The sequence below is a fragment of the Cervus canadensis genome, chromosome 10 (genome assembly GCF_019320065.1).
Source record: "Cervus canadensis isolate Bull #8, Minnesota chromosome 10, ASM1932006v1, whole genome shotgun sequence".
Taxonomy (NCBI): domain Eukaryota; kingdom Metazoa; phylum Chordata; class Mammalia; order Artiodactyla; family Cervidae; genus Cervus; species Cervus canadensis.
Genome location: NC_057395.1, coordinates 65859631 through 65873874, shown reverse-complemented (window position 1 = coordinate 65873874; position 14244 = coordinate 65859631). Strand labels below are relative to the sequence as shown.

Genomic DNA, 14244 nt, shown 5'->3' with positions numbered 1-14244 from the left:
CAGCCAAGAATACTGGAGTGGGTTGCCATTTCCTCCTCCAGGGGATCTTTCTGACCCAGGGATCGAACCTGTGTGCCCTACATTGGCAGGCAGATCCTTTACCACTCAGCCATCAGGGGTGCCTACAAATTTCTTGGAGAATCACCAAAGTACTGATTAAGTGGTTCTGGGTTGGGCCTGGGATTCTGCATTCTAGCATGTTCCTAAAGTGCTACTGGGACTGCTGGTCCGTGGAGCACACTTGAAAAACCAGGGATGAAAAATGGGCTCCAGAACCCCACAGAATTCTCCCCACCCCAAGCTTAGGTATCTGGAGCTGTTTGTACCATAAGCTTCAAGCTTCACGACCTGGGAGAAGCAGTCACCTAGTCCCTGCTCCATGTCTTAGTGGGTACCGTTAGGATTTGGTGACCTTTCTCAACATCCCCAAGAACATCTTCATGGGTCTCCAGAAAACGGAACAAGGATTGCAGAGAAGTTTTAGGATTTGGTGACCTTTCTCAACATCCCCAAGAACATCTTCATGGGTCTCCAGGAAACGGTACAAGGATTGCAGAGAAGTTGCATGACAAGGGCCAGCTTTAATCGGTTTGTGTGATTGCCTGGACAACTGTGCTGGAAAGAGCCCAGCTCAGAGGGAAGGAGTGCCGTGATTGATTAATGACGTCTGCCTTGATCACAGGCTAGGAGAGTGGCAGTATGAACAAATAATAGCTATTATTTGCTCTTCCTTACCCAGGGTCTGGCTCTCAATTTTTACTGATCAGAGTTTCCATAGAAAATTCTTTGCCCAGAAAGCAACTCTTAAAGCCAGGGACAGCCTTACCCCTGGGAGGTGGAGAAATGCTGGGACATGGATCTGGGCAGGACCTTCTCAGACATTGGTCTCTACGTTGAGTTCCCTGGTCAGAATGACTTTTTTTTTTTTTTTTTGGTCTGCAGGTAGAGGTGCTGACCTCACTGAAGGCCCTGAGCCACCACGTGGACCCCAGCCAGCTCCCTACAGCCCTGGAAGGCCCTTTCCCCTACTGTCATGGCGAGTGGGTGCAATTCTTCCAGGTGTCTATCATCACAGCCCTCACCCCACACCCTCATCCCTTCTCTTTCTCCATTCTCTATCCTGTTCCATGGATCCACCTGAGCTTATCTGGTTCAAAAACAGTCATTCAACGAACACTGATAATGAGGGTGCAGAGTGGAGTGATGAAGAACAGCTCAGGCTTTGGGGCCAGACGGCCTGGCTCCCAACCCCAGCTCTGCTGTGTGAACTTGGGAAGTTATATACTTCTCTGAGGCCTTTTGCTCTATGACAGAATGGGGCTTAAGAAAAGTACCTCCTCTGGGGGCTAATGTGAGACTTGAGTTAAGGTGGTTAAAGCGCTTAGAAGAAAGAGTGCCTGACACATGCTGAGAGTGATGTGAGTGTTTCCTGCAAACACATTTACAGGCATCTGCTTTGTGGACGCACAAATCTCAGGGAGATGGGGGTCTGGTGGGGGAGGCAGGCGTGTTCCCTCCTGTAAGAGAGAGGAAGTAAGGAAACCGCCAGGGGTCTGCTCCTTTCCGATGTGAGCTCAGTCCCTCCTCAACCCAACCCTGCGAGGGGGCATCTCACGTCCAGCTTAGCACATGAGGACACACAGGATGGGCACTTCTGCAGCGGCACACAGGTGCTTATAACCACTCGAGGACCAGTGCAGAAAGCCGGCCCTGGGCTTTCTCTAGACCAGGGCGGCTTCAGCACTATTCCCATTTGGAGCTGGATGATTCATTTTGGGGGTGAGCTGTTTGTGCACTGTCACATGATTAGTACCATCCCTAGACCCTACCCACTCTGACAATATCATTCTCCAAATGATGACAACCAAAAATGTCTCCAGACATCGCCAGGTGTCCCCTGGCATGGGAGACCATCCCCACTGAGAACCACCGGTCTCTAGTCTCACGTGGCCGTTTGCTTATTTGCTTTTGGCCTGCGCTCTTCTTTTTAATTGGGTCTATTTTCAAACAGACCATACGTTCAAAATCCTATTAGTACAGAAGGGTATAAACTGAAAAATCTCTTACCCTACTTGTCCCACAGGCCCCCAATTCCCCTCTCCAGAGATCTCCAGTTCCTCCAGGGGCTTTTAAACTATATTTTTGCTTTAATGCCTTCCCTTTAAATAGAATCTTAGCTATAGACCCAGCCTATAGAGGCTTCCCTGGTCGCTCAGATGGGAAAGAATCTGCCTGCAATTCAGGAGACCTGGGTTCAATCCCTGGGTCAGGAAGATCCCCTGGAGAAGGGAATGGCAGCCCACTTCAGTATTCTTGCCTGGAGAATCCCAAAGAGAGAGGAGCCTGGTGGGCTACAGTCCATGGGGTCACAAAGAGTTGTACACGACTGAGTGATTAACATTTTCACTTTCATAAAGCTGATAATGAAGATGATTAAGGATGCTATTCTAAGTGCCTGGCACAAATAAACCCACAAGCTTCTAAGGCAGGAACTACTGTGCTCCCATTTTATAGAGGAAGTGGAGGCACAGAGAGGTTAAGAAACTTGCCCAAGGCCCCACAGCTAGGAAGTGGTAAAGCCAGGCTGAAGTGGGACCCAGAGAGGATGTCCTCCACCCTGCCATCTCACCCCTCCTACCATTCCCTCCCCCACCGTATCCCCAGTGGCCTGGGAGTAGGTCAGACCTGTCCTCTCTTTTTCCCTCTCATTTCCAGCATGAGTAGTTCTCAAACTGTGGTCTCTGGACCAGCAGCATCAGTATCACCTGGGAACCTGTTAGAAATGCATGCTCTCATGACCCACCCAAGAGAAACTAAGCCAGAAACTTGGGAGGAGGGCTCAACGGCCTGGGTTTTTTTTTTTTTTTTCCAATGATTCTCTTGATGTGGACAATTTTAAAATTCTTTGTTGAATTTGTTACAATATTTCTTCTATTTTACATTTTGTTTTTTTGGCCAAGAGGCATGTGTAATCTTAGCTCCCCAACCAAGGATCAGACAGACCTGCATCCCCTGCATTGGAAGGCAAAGTCTTAACCACTGGCCCACCAGGGAAGTCCTGCAGCCTGGATTTTAACTGGCTCTCCAGGCGATTCTGATGCAGCTAATGTTTGAGAACCACCAGCCTGCATGTCCTCCTGGTGGGTGGAGGGGAGCGGCACCCTCTTCGCAGGCTGACACCCCCACTCTGGGCCTCCTGTCCTGCAGAAGCTGGATCCTTTCCTTGCTGACCTTCGCCAGGCCTCCTGCCTGCTAAAGGCTTCCATCAAGGAGTTCGAGAAGGGTGAGCCCCCTGGAGGGGTGCAGGTGAGCCAGGAGTCGGAGGTGGGAAAACCACAACACACCCCCAATTCCAAGGACAAAGGGCTCAGTGCAGGAGCTTTGTTTTCATTCATTCATTCAGCTGATCTTTATTGGATAGTTACTATGTGTCACATCCTGGAGATGCAGCCTGGGCAGATCGACTTGTCCCTGCCTTCATGGGGCTCATGGTGCAGTGTGAGAGGTCATCATTAAAAAAAAAAAAAAGTAAACAGAAATGGACATGTCACTACAAGTGATGCTAAAGGCTGTGAAAGTAAGATTGAGAGTAATGGGGAAGGAGGGTACTGAAGCTGAGCCTTGAAGGATGAGATGGAGCCCTGGGAACAGGAAGGGGACTGTGCTCCAGGTGGAAGGCAATCACGTTCAAAGGCCCTGAGGCGGGGCTGTGCTTGGTATATTTGAGCAAGAAGGCCAGTGTGAAACAAAGTAAGGGGAAAGGAGGAGACCTTCTGGGTCCACAGCTGTATCAGGGAGAAGCTGGGGTGGGATTTGATTCTAAAGGGGAAGGGCGGCTGCCGGAGCATTCTATGCAGCAGTGGGATGATCAAAAGGGCCCTTTGAGATCTATCTGGTTGCCATACAGAGAACAGACTGCAGGGGGAGCCAGGGTGCTGTGGGGAAATCAGCAGAGCACTGGGATGGGTGTCCCAGTAAGACATGATGGTGCTTGGACCAGTGAGGTTGCCATGGTGATGAGAGGAAGCTTGGCTTGCGGAGATGTTTTAGAGATAGAAAGGATGGACTTTCTATAAGACCTTGAATGCCAAACTGGGGAAGTCAGTCAGGATCAGGGTGTGGGGAGCCCTGGAAGGTTATAGAAGGAGAGCGGGAACTGAGCCTCAGGCCACTTCCCTACCCTGGCAGGAGGCCTCCAGGTGTCTGAGCAAGTCCAAGGAGCTGATGGAGGCCGTGCTGAGGGACCCAGGCCTGATGGGCCTCCAGCGGGAAGGCGGAGCCACCCTGGCCAGGCTGCGACAGGAGGGCAGCAGGCTGAACTTCAACCCGGATGTCAGGTGCGGGCACCAGGCTTTTCCTCCCTTCCCCCATCCTGTTCCTTGGGCTGGGACTCAGAGCTGGGGCCACTTTGCTGAGGGGACACATAGGGTGGGCTCCGAGGAGGTCCAGGATGGGGTGTTTTCAGTGCCCATATCCTGAGCTGAGGCTTGTACCTTGGCAAGTTCCTTCTCTGCAGCCCTCCTAAGCCCAGGCATTGGAGGACAGGCTCCCCCGCTTCCGGTGACTATCATCAACCAAGCAGTATCTCTGACCTAAACCCTGGGATGAGTGCTTTCAAGAGCTTGTCTCTTCTTCCTCATAAGATTACATGAGGTCTGCATCCTCCTATTTGGCTAATGGATGCTGAGGCTGAGCAAAGGGAAATAAGAGCCAGGCCACGTAAGCACTAATCCCCGAACTGCCCTGCCTTCTCTGGCAGGGGCCTGAGAGAACTTCACGGTATGTTAAGGTCTTAGAACCACAGAGCAAACAGTGCACATTCCTAGAAAGTACCAATTTTCTTAAATTCAGGGATGGGGGGGGGCGCAAGTCAGTAATTAAATCAGCCAGTATTTGTAAAAATTTTGTCTCTGTTAGAACAAGCACAATTACAAAGTTTGCATGCGCTTCCAAGAACGTGTTGTTTATTTAACCAAACCCAAGTAGCACTTAGTATGAACACAGCATTGTTCTAAGGGCCTCAAGAATCTTAGCGTGTTTAATTCCCACCCACAAAGTGGATCCTAGTACCGTCCTCATTTTACAGTGGAAGAGCCTGAAGCTCAGAGAGGGGAAAAGTGACTTGCCCAAGGTCACATAGCCAGGATGTGAACCCAGGCAACCTGGCCCAGAATCTTGAGCACACCACCCTGAGCTGTGCCCAAAGACAGATTCATGCAGATGCGAGCGCTGGGCAGCAGCGGGCCCTAGTCCTGGAGGTGGAGTCATCTCCCTGCCCCTCACATGGCCTGGCGCGGCTGGCACTGCCTTTCCCAGCACGCCCCTGCCTCACTAGTCCGTCTCCGGGGCCCCCTTGGCTCTCCATAGGCCCCTCCAGACTGCTGGCCAGCAGCAGCTCCACCAGGGGGCGTTGTGGTCCCATGTGAGCCACTCTGCGTGGTTGTTCCGCAGCTCCTGCCTGCCCCCGACCTCCTCCCTCCCTTTGCCAGACAGCCTGGCATTTTCCATCCTGTTCACTCACCCTGGGTGCTCACCCATTCCCTGGAAGGGCAGTGACCCATGGGAAGCGGCGGTCAGATGAGGCTCCCTCCAGGAAAATGGACTCTCCTTCCCTCCCTTTTACCTTTTCCTTCTAAAGGATCGCTAGGGCGGAGGAGGGTGCAACAACATGAAGTGGGTTCTGTTATCCCTTCTTGGTATAGGTGAAGAAACCGAGATACAGAAGGAGTGAGGAATTTGCATAAGCTCCTCTTACTAGAAGGTAGCAGGCCTGGGGTGTGAACCCAGGTCTGTCCAGCTCAGTTCCTACCTTCCCAGGGAAAGAGAGGGTCATTTGGTTTCCTGCTGTGGCTCTGGTCCTCCCCGTCCCACGGAAGGCCGAGGCTGAGGCCCAGAGAGGTGTGGGGACCCGCCCAAGGTCACCCAGCAAGTCAGCAGCTGAAGCACCCAGGCCGGGGCCACAGAGCTGGAGGGAGCTAGGGAGGCAGGCCTATGCTGGGCAGGAGTGCAGGGGATCGACCTCTTGGGTTTGCTCTCACCCTCCGGGGCCTCCCAGGAGCCATCTGGCTGAAGCCACCGCCCTGTACAGCCTTGTGGATGAGCAGCTGCACATCCTGGTCACTGTGTCCAACCACCTCCTGAGAAGGCTGGAGCTCCGTGTCCGTCTGGGCCGCCTGGAAGCTGCCATCCACCAGGTGAGAGAGGGGAAGGAGGCGGGGCCAGGGACCTGAGGGTGGAGGTGGGGCTTCTGCCGCTCCAGGCCCCGCCCCAGCCGGGTGCTTTGCTCTGGTATAAAGGTACCAGGTTGGCACTTCTTGGAGAGCCAGGTGGGGGCTCTTGGAGCACACGACATGCACTCCGTAAGTGGGCTTGGTGACTGAGGACATAACATAGAATTTTGTGTATTTATTTATTTCTGCCTGTGCTAGGTCTTCATTGCTGCGTGGGTTTTTCTCTAGTTGCGGCGAGCGGGAGCTACTCTCTAGTTACGATGCACAGGCGTCTCATGACGGTGGCTTCCCTTGTCGCTGGCTCTAGGCTTGCGGGCTCAGTAGTTGCAGCTCCTGGGCTCTAAAGCACAGCCTCATTAGTTGTGGTGCACAGGCTTACTTGCTCCGAAGCACGTGGGATCTTCCCCAACCAGGGATCAAACCTGTGTCTCCTGCATCGGCAGGCAGGTTCTTTACTGGTGAGCCACCAAGGAAGCCCCCCCAGAAGCTGCATTTCTTAAACACCAACTTTGTCCCAAGCCCTGGGCCGGAGCCTTTGCGACCATCACCGCTTTTCAACCTCATCCCTTACCAGTGACACAGGGAAGACGTTAGAATTTCGCCTACTCACTGATGAGGAAACGGAGTCTGGGGGACGTTATGTCACCTGCCCTTGTCGCACACCTGGGGGTCTGATCCTGGGGCCCACACTGGGCACCATCTTGTCCAACTGCTGGGGCCTAGAACCACCACATCCCTGCATGCTCGGGGTCGTGGAGCACAGGGGGCCCGGAGCCAGACGGCCTGGATCCAGTACCAGCTCCAGCACTTACTAGTGGTGTGATCTAGACAAGTACTTAACTATTCAGTGCCTAGGTTTCCTCATCTGTTAAATGGAGGATAAAATTAGTGGCCGCATGGGGCTTTGTGAAGATAAAGTGGGTGAGTATGTGCCCTTTAAGACACCCCAGAATACAAAGAGGACTCGTGGGATCGAGAGTCATTTTACCCCATCTGTCCCTCATTGAATCCTCATGTCTCCAGAATTGGGGGGGCGGGGTTTCAGGCCAGGCCAGTGGGCCCCCAAATGACTGGAGGACAAGACCTCAGCCTCTCAGGAAAGCAGGAAGCTGGCCAAGGGATATCTCCTCAGCAGTCCGTTACGTCCAAACCTCCCTCCCTGCTCCAGGTCAGCCACTGGATGGAGCAGGAAGGAAGCCGGTGCCTGCAAGTGCTGACCCCCAGGGACGGAAGCTTGGAGACAGTGGAGAAAGCCCACGCAGAGTTCGAGGACTTCTTCCTTCAGGCTGTGGTGCGTTCCTGAGACTGAGGGACAGGATGGGAGCAGATGGAGAGGACCAGAGCAGGGTGGGGGTGGCATTGCTGGGAAAACGTGCGGAGGTGGGAAAGTGCTAGAAAGTTGCTCGAGACAGTTAGGGAAGCAGCTTGCGTCACAAAGGGTTCGGCTTAGAATTGTCTTCTCCAGGAAGCCTTTCCTGACTACCAAGTCCAAAAATGACCAGTCTCAGAATCCCTGATGGATTTCTTAAAATACAGATTCCAGAGTCCTACTCTAGCCCTACTGGCTCAGCCTGGGAGGCGGGGGGAGTCTGCCTCCTCGATGTGCTAAGCCCTGGGGTCCAGGGCAATTCAGCCCCTGTTTTAGCCCTCAGGGAACTTTCAGGCCAGTTTTTTTTTTTTTTTTTGGAGGGTAGGTTGGAGGGGCAACAGAGAAATAGTCAGAAAAGGAACACCGTGGTGACACAGATGAGAAGCTTCTAACCCAGACTCTGGGGTCAGGGAATTTCTCCAGAAGGTGACACTTAGCAGAGTCCCAGTGGGCAAAGTGAACCCCGGGTTCCCATTTTATAGATGAGGAAACAGGCTCAGGAAGTCTTGCATCTTGGTAGAGAGGCTGAAGCTGAGTGGACACCCTCCCCTCCCCGCTCAGGCCCAGTACCGCCGAGGCCTGGAGCTGTGCAAGCAGGCGGCCCAGCTGGCAGCGGCCGCCAGGGCTGGGGAGGCAGGAGGGACCGAGCTCCCGGAGCTGGCAGCCTTTGCCTTCACCCAGCGGGCCTTCCAGGCGAAGCTGACCCACTTCTACATGGCAGCTGAGCGGCAACGCACAGATCTGGAGACGCTGCTCCATCTGCACCACTTCTGCAAGAAGGTGAGCCTTCCAGCGTAGATTTCCCACCGCTGCCCCCCAACTCCTGGGAGGAAGGGTGGGGGCAGGGAGTCGGCCAGACACAGCCCTAGGCTGTCTTCATTCCATAGTCCCGTGAGGAGGGAAGAGAATTAACTGCATTTTCTGAAAGGGAAACAAGGTTTGCAAGATGAAGTTACCCTCCCAAACCAGGTGCAGCTGACCTCTGAACCCGGTTTGTCCCACTATACAGGAGCCCCCCAGGGACACAAACTCTCAAAGGACCCTAGGAAAACATCTGCTTCTTAAGTGATGGGTTTAGGGCCAGGTTGTCGTTCAGTCACTCAGTCCTGTCCCACTCTTTGCGACCCCATGGACTGCAGCACGCCAGGCTTCCCTGTCCTTCACCATCTCCCAGAGCTTGCTCAAACTCATGTCCATCGAGTTGGTGATGCCATCCAATCATCTCATCCCCTACGCCCCCTTGTCCTCCTGCCCTCAATCTTTCTCAGCATCAGGATCTTTTCTAGTCAGTCAGCTGTTTGCATCAGGTGGTCAAAGTATTGGAGCTTCAGCTTCAGCTTCAGCATCAGTCCTTCCAATGAATATTCAGGGTTGATTTCCTTTCGGATTGACTGGTTTGATTTCCTTACTATCCAAGGGACTCTCAAGAGTCTTCTCCAGCACCACAGTTCAAAAGTATCGATTCTTCAGCGTTCAGCCTTCTTTATGGTCCAACTCTCACATCCATACATGACTACTGGAAAAACCATAGCTTTGACTCTATAGACCTTTGTCGGCAAAGTGATGTCTCTGCTCTTTAATATGCTGTCTAGGTTTGTCATTGCTTTTTGGAGCCTGGGGATTTCTGAAAATCTGATCAAAGTCATAGTCTTTCCCTCCATATGTAGACCTTTGCAGGCAACTTCATGGGGTGAGAACCAGGCTGAGAACCTTGATCTCGTCCCACCTCTCTGTTGCAGAGTTGGGGCAACAGGAGGAAGAGGGGTAATGCCTCGTGGGCTAAGGGTATCTGGAAGCTTCTCTCCCTTTGTTTATTAAATTTAGCCAGTTTCAGCCCCATCAACCTTCTCTGGAGAAAGCAAACTAGCTCCAGCACTGAGGCCTTTGCACTGGCTGTTCTCTCAGGCCGGAAAACTTTTCCTCTTGACGGGCTGGCTTCTTGCCTCTGGTAACTCTCAGCTCATATGTCCCTTCCTCACAGAGGCCCTGCCTGAGCCCCCAGCCCCTGCCCCACCTTCCCCGTTCTCTCTCATCATCCTGTGCTGATGACTTCATGGTGCTGTTTGTAATCTGAGCTTATCCTCCATCACCTGCTTGCCTCTCCCTTATCTGTCACTGTGAGCTGGGCTCCCCCAGCAGGGACCGGGTCTGACTGGGTCCTGGTTCTATCAGGGTGCCCAGGGCAGGGTCAGCACCCAGAGGAGGCTCAGTAATTGGTTGCGTGAATGGAGGAAGAGTGAGGAGTCTGGTGGAGGGAGAAAGGCTGGGGGGCGTGCAGGAGGCCTGAGTCTGTCGGAGGTCATACAAGACAGGAGGGGATGGCCTTAGCCTTCATTCCCACCTGGCCTGTCTCGGTGTTCAGCCTGGGTAGGCCCCTTCTCCTCTCTGCTTTGAATTTTAATTCGCACAATAAGCAGGATGGGGCAAGATGGTTTCTGAGGTGCTGTCCACCTCTGTCTGGCTTGGCCTGGAATATCTGGTCCCAGACAGACAGACAGCCGGACGGCTCAGTGCTGGGCTCAGCCCCAGATGGAGAGCGTGCGGGTAGCAGCTTTGGCACTAAATAATAATAACACGATTGTACCGCTAAGGGAGATTTATGGAGCCCTTTCCCAGCCATGAGCTCAATGTGCTTCCGCGAATATGAAGCCATTTATCTACAGACAAGTTCCTTTAATCCGCGGAAGGATGGTTTCCTCGGAGAAAATGGTTCTTCAGTCCCCACTGCCTAACGACTTGCTGTCGGCTTCTAAATTAATGGAGAGAAAGATTATGTTTTTCACGAACTGCTGGAAATGTGTTGGCTCCTTTGAGGCCTGCAGACATTTTGTGGGTGACGTGGGGACAGGCAAGATCCCCAAAGCAGGCAGAGACCTGACCAGAGTGAGGGGGCCTCCAGGCCAGGTCTGGCTGACAGCCCCCTTGTGGAACTGCAAGGATGTGGTCCCGCCTGGGCTGGTTTCTCCTGTGCAAGGAGGTGCTTGCAAGATACCCTCTTGTGGCAGGACAGTTGAGTTCAAATCCCAGCTTCTCCCTGACCCGAGGCAAGTGACTTCACATCTGTGAGCCTCAGTTTCCTTCTCTGTAAAATGGGCCACTGGTTCAGTGAGATCCTACATGAGACACACAGAGGCTGGCAGACAGTCAGTGGTTCAATCAATAGGAGCCAGTCTCCTCCCTCAGCACCACTTATAAGGGGTTCATACTGTCTGAGAATCCACATTTTTCAGCTCCCCAATTTTCATGATTATCTGCCACAACCTCCACTTTACAGAGGGGGAATCTGAGCCCTAGAGAGGGGTGAGTCCTTGCTGGTCCCATAGTCTGGAAGACTGTGCCTGAAGATCTCAAGGGTGCTGGGGATTGTTTCTGGTGGGTCCCTGGGGAAGAAAGAGGAATATTGTCATCATCAGTAGCAGAGAGAACCACAGCCATGCCGGCAGGGGTGCGGGGTGGGGGTGGCTAACATGGATTGGGCATTTTTATTAATTCTCTCTAGATAGATTCATTCTTGAATCCTCCTCTCTGCTCAGAGGGGGTACATCCCTATCTTCACGGAGCCCCCACCTCCCTCTTTTCTTGTCTCCCAGGTGACCTGGTTCCACATGGACTGTCAGGACCTGATGGCCCAGCTGAGGCTGGGCAAGGCCCAGAGGACCAGCCCTGGGGACCAGCGCCGTCTCCACCGCTACCTGCAGCGCCTGGTGTCCGAGTTTCCTGCTGAGAAGCTCACAGCCATGGGGCTGCAGGTGGCCTCGCTGAGCCGGGAGGGCCTGGGCCGCGACCTGTGGGAGGAGGCCCAGGCGAGACACGAGGACATCCAGATGCTCCTGAAGAAGGCGTTGGCCCACTGTCCGTGCCCGGCTGGTTCCCCGGCTCACCCCACGTGCCCGGAACTCAGGGGAGCGGCCGCCAAGGACCAGGGCCTGAATGGGGAAGTCACTTCCAAGGGCAGATGGGACCTGCCCCTCCAGGACTCACTGGGTTCAGATCGTTCGCCCAAATCCCGTTGGCCTCCTTGGGGCCCCAGGCGCGGACAGAACAGAAATTTCCAAGCAGCCCCTCCCACCCAGGAAGCTGGCCAGGCTGTCGAGGCTGATGAAGGCAGAAGCCCCCATGGGCCCCTGGACCCCGCTCCTGAGCGTTTTCTCACCACCCTCTTCTCCTGGCAGCGACTCCCCAGGCAGACTCAGATCCCCCGGCCTGCCGGGGACAGCTTCTCGGAGGGGACAGGCTCACAGACGTCTCTGGAGGACTCGCCCCACACGAGTCCCCCTGCATCCCTCTAGCTGGGAGTTCCCGTCCATCATACCGGGCTCCCGAAGGCTTGGGGGGTGGTTGGGGTGGAGCCAGCAACAGATGGGGAGCCCGGGACGATCCCTCAGAACATGGCTACTGAGTTTGGCCCGTGCTTGGAGGACGAGAAGCCGGTGCCTGCTCCTGGCTCCAGGTAGCTCCAGGGAGCCCGACTCTCACATTCAGAATAATGAGAACGCAGGGCAGGGCAGGGCAGGACATGGGGGAGCGTGGCATTGGCTCCAAACCCCAGAGCCTCATCGTGCAAAGAGCTGATGGTACAGACCTTTCCAGAGGTCTCTGACTTAGGCGGGCCAGATGCCCACCTGGAGTTCTGGGGTATGCCAGCTTCCTCTTGGAACACAATGGGTAGAGCTGCCCTCATGATGGAACCCAGGCTGGGGAGATTGGGGAGTGGTTTCTTGTCTTAGGGGCCCACAAGGAAACAGACCCTATGTAAGGGTTTAAGAGCACATTTCTTTGGCTTTGATCCCAGGAACTACTGGCAAAGGAGCAAGGGCAGTGAGTCTGGGAAGGGAATAAAGGGTGTGCTGTCAAGGGAATTATCGCGTGTAATTTATTCGCTGGCACCCCTGGCCTCAAGCAAAGAGAATCACCTGCTGCAGGCCAGTTAGTGCACGAAAGAGGGATAGGGAGGTGGACTGTCTGCCGCGTCTCTGTCACTTGGCTCATCCAACCCACATGAGCATCAGTCTCAAGTTCAAGGAACCCCAGAGAGGACCCCTTCCTTCTGTATCTCTGTCTTCTTCCCCTCCCCAGCACAGGTCCTCAGACCCTACCATCTGCCCTCCCCACCCCCAAGCCCCACCTCTCTTCAGGCACAGCCTCTGGTGTCCAGAGCCATCAGGTTTTGCTGTGGTGGGGAGCCACTTCCCCAGCCAGCAGGTGGTGCAAGGAGACAGTGGGAAGAGACCCAAGAGGCTCTGATCTCAGAGCATCCAGAAGAAAGCGAGCCTTTCGCCCTGCCCGGAGTGACCCTGGCTGGCACCTCCCCTGAATGTCATTATCCCAAGAGCGAGCGCCTGTCTGTCCTAGGATGCCTCACCAAGGTGGCCTCTGGTAGCTTAGCCCTGGCTCTGGGATGAGGGTGGGGCACACGTCCTCCCACAAGATGAGGCTCTAGAAGGAGGGGGAGAGGCAGGACTGGAGAACAAACAGGGTTTCTCAAGAGCCGTCTCAGTAGAGAGAGCCACACAAACCTCAATGCCCAAAATATCTTCGGGCATCTTCTGGGACTCAAGATTCCGTCAAGAGTGATCTGAGGCCTTCTCTCTTGAGAACCACAAGCAGAACTGATCAAAGGCAGCTTCCTAGGGGATCCCACCCCAGATGATCAAAACCAGACCCTTGGGGCGGGGTGGCTGGAACTTGCATTTGTAACCAACTGCTCAGGCAACACAGTGAAGTGTGGGTGCTGTTGGGAAACACTTGGAGCTGAGACCTGAACCGGTCCCCCCACCCCAACCCCAAGCCAGCTCTGATCTTTCATTCCAATCTCCTGCCTTCTGTCCAGACAGGCCTGAGGATGCAGGAGGCATTTGATTGCCCATCTCCCTCCATGCCTGTTGCCTCAGACGGGGGCTGAAGGCTCTTAAAATGCTGTTGCCATAGCAACAGCATCCAGCCAGTGGGGACCACAGGCAGGGAGCCAGGGTACCTGGGGTGTAAGGATGAAAACTGAGTTCTGAGAGACTACAGCTGCTGCTAGGGCTGAGGGGGGCTGAGGAGGGGTATGGGTAATCCAGGAATCCTTGGGAGGGAGGGGGCTCCAAAGCCATCTCGTACATCCCTCTGTTTCCAAAAAGAACCGAACCCCAACAGCTTGTTTATTCACAGCAGCCCAAAGGAGAGAAGGGGGTGCAGAAGTGAAATATAGTAATTAATAATAATAGGGCTCTCTGGTGGCTTGGTAGCAAAGAATCTGCCAGCCAATGCAAGAGAAACAGGTTCAACCCCTGGTCTGGGAAGATCCCACATGCCAAGAAGCAGCTAAGCTGGTGCACCACAACTATTGAGCCTGTGCTCTAGAGCCCAGGAGCTGCAACTACTGAGCCCTAGTGCTACAACTGCTGAAGTCCGTGTGTCCTAGAGCCCATGTTCAGCAACAAGAGAGGCCACCCCAATGAGAAGCCCAAGGGCCACAACTAGAGAAAATCCTGCATGTAGCAACAAAGACCCCAGCACAGCTAAAAAATAAAAATTTTAAAAATAATTAATAATAATAGTCAACATATATTCTGCATTTTCTTTGTGCCTGGCTTGGTGCTAAGCACTTTAAAAGCTTTGCTGGCCTTGCTGAATTTTTCACAACAATCCTATGAAGCCGAT

At 53.8% G+C, this 14244-nt stretch overlaps 1 protein-coding gene across 1 annotated transcript in view; it reads left to right on the top strand.

The window, feature by feature from the left end:
* KIAA1755 (KIAA1755 ortholog) overlaps positions 1 to 12458 on the top strand; it is a 38612-nt gene extending 26154 nt beyond the window's left edge. Inside the window, exons 8-14 of the mRNA XM_043479975.1 lie at positions 943 to 1059; positions 3208 to 3306; positions 4189 to 4337; positions 6056 to 6194; positions 7399 to 7521; positions 8161 to 8379; positions 11190 to 12458. Coding sequence (XP_043335910.1) covers positions 943 to 1059; positions 3208 to 3306; positions 4189 to 4337; positions 6056 to 6194; positions 7399 to 7521; positions 8161 to 8379; positions 11190 to 11888 — 1545 coding nt within the window. The 3' untranslated portion in view covers positions 11889 to 12458. The remainder of the gene's footprint in view (positions 1 to 942; positions 1060 to 3207; positions 3307 to 4188; positions 4338 to 6055; positions 6195 to 7398; positions 7522 to 8160; positions 8380 to 11189) is intronic.
* Positions 12459 to 14244: the final 1786 nt, after the last annotated feature.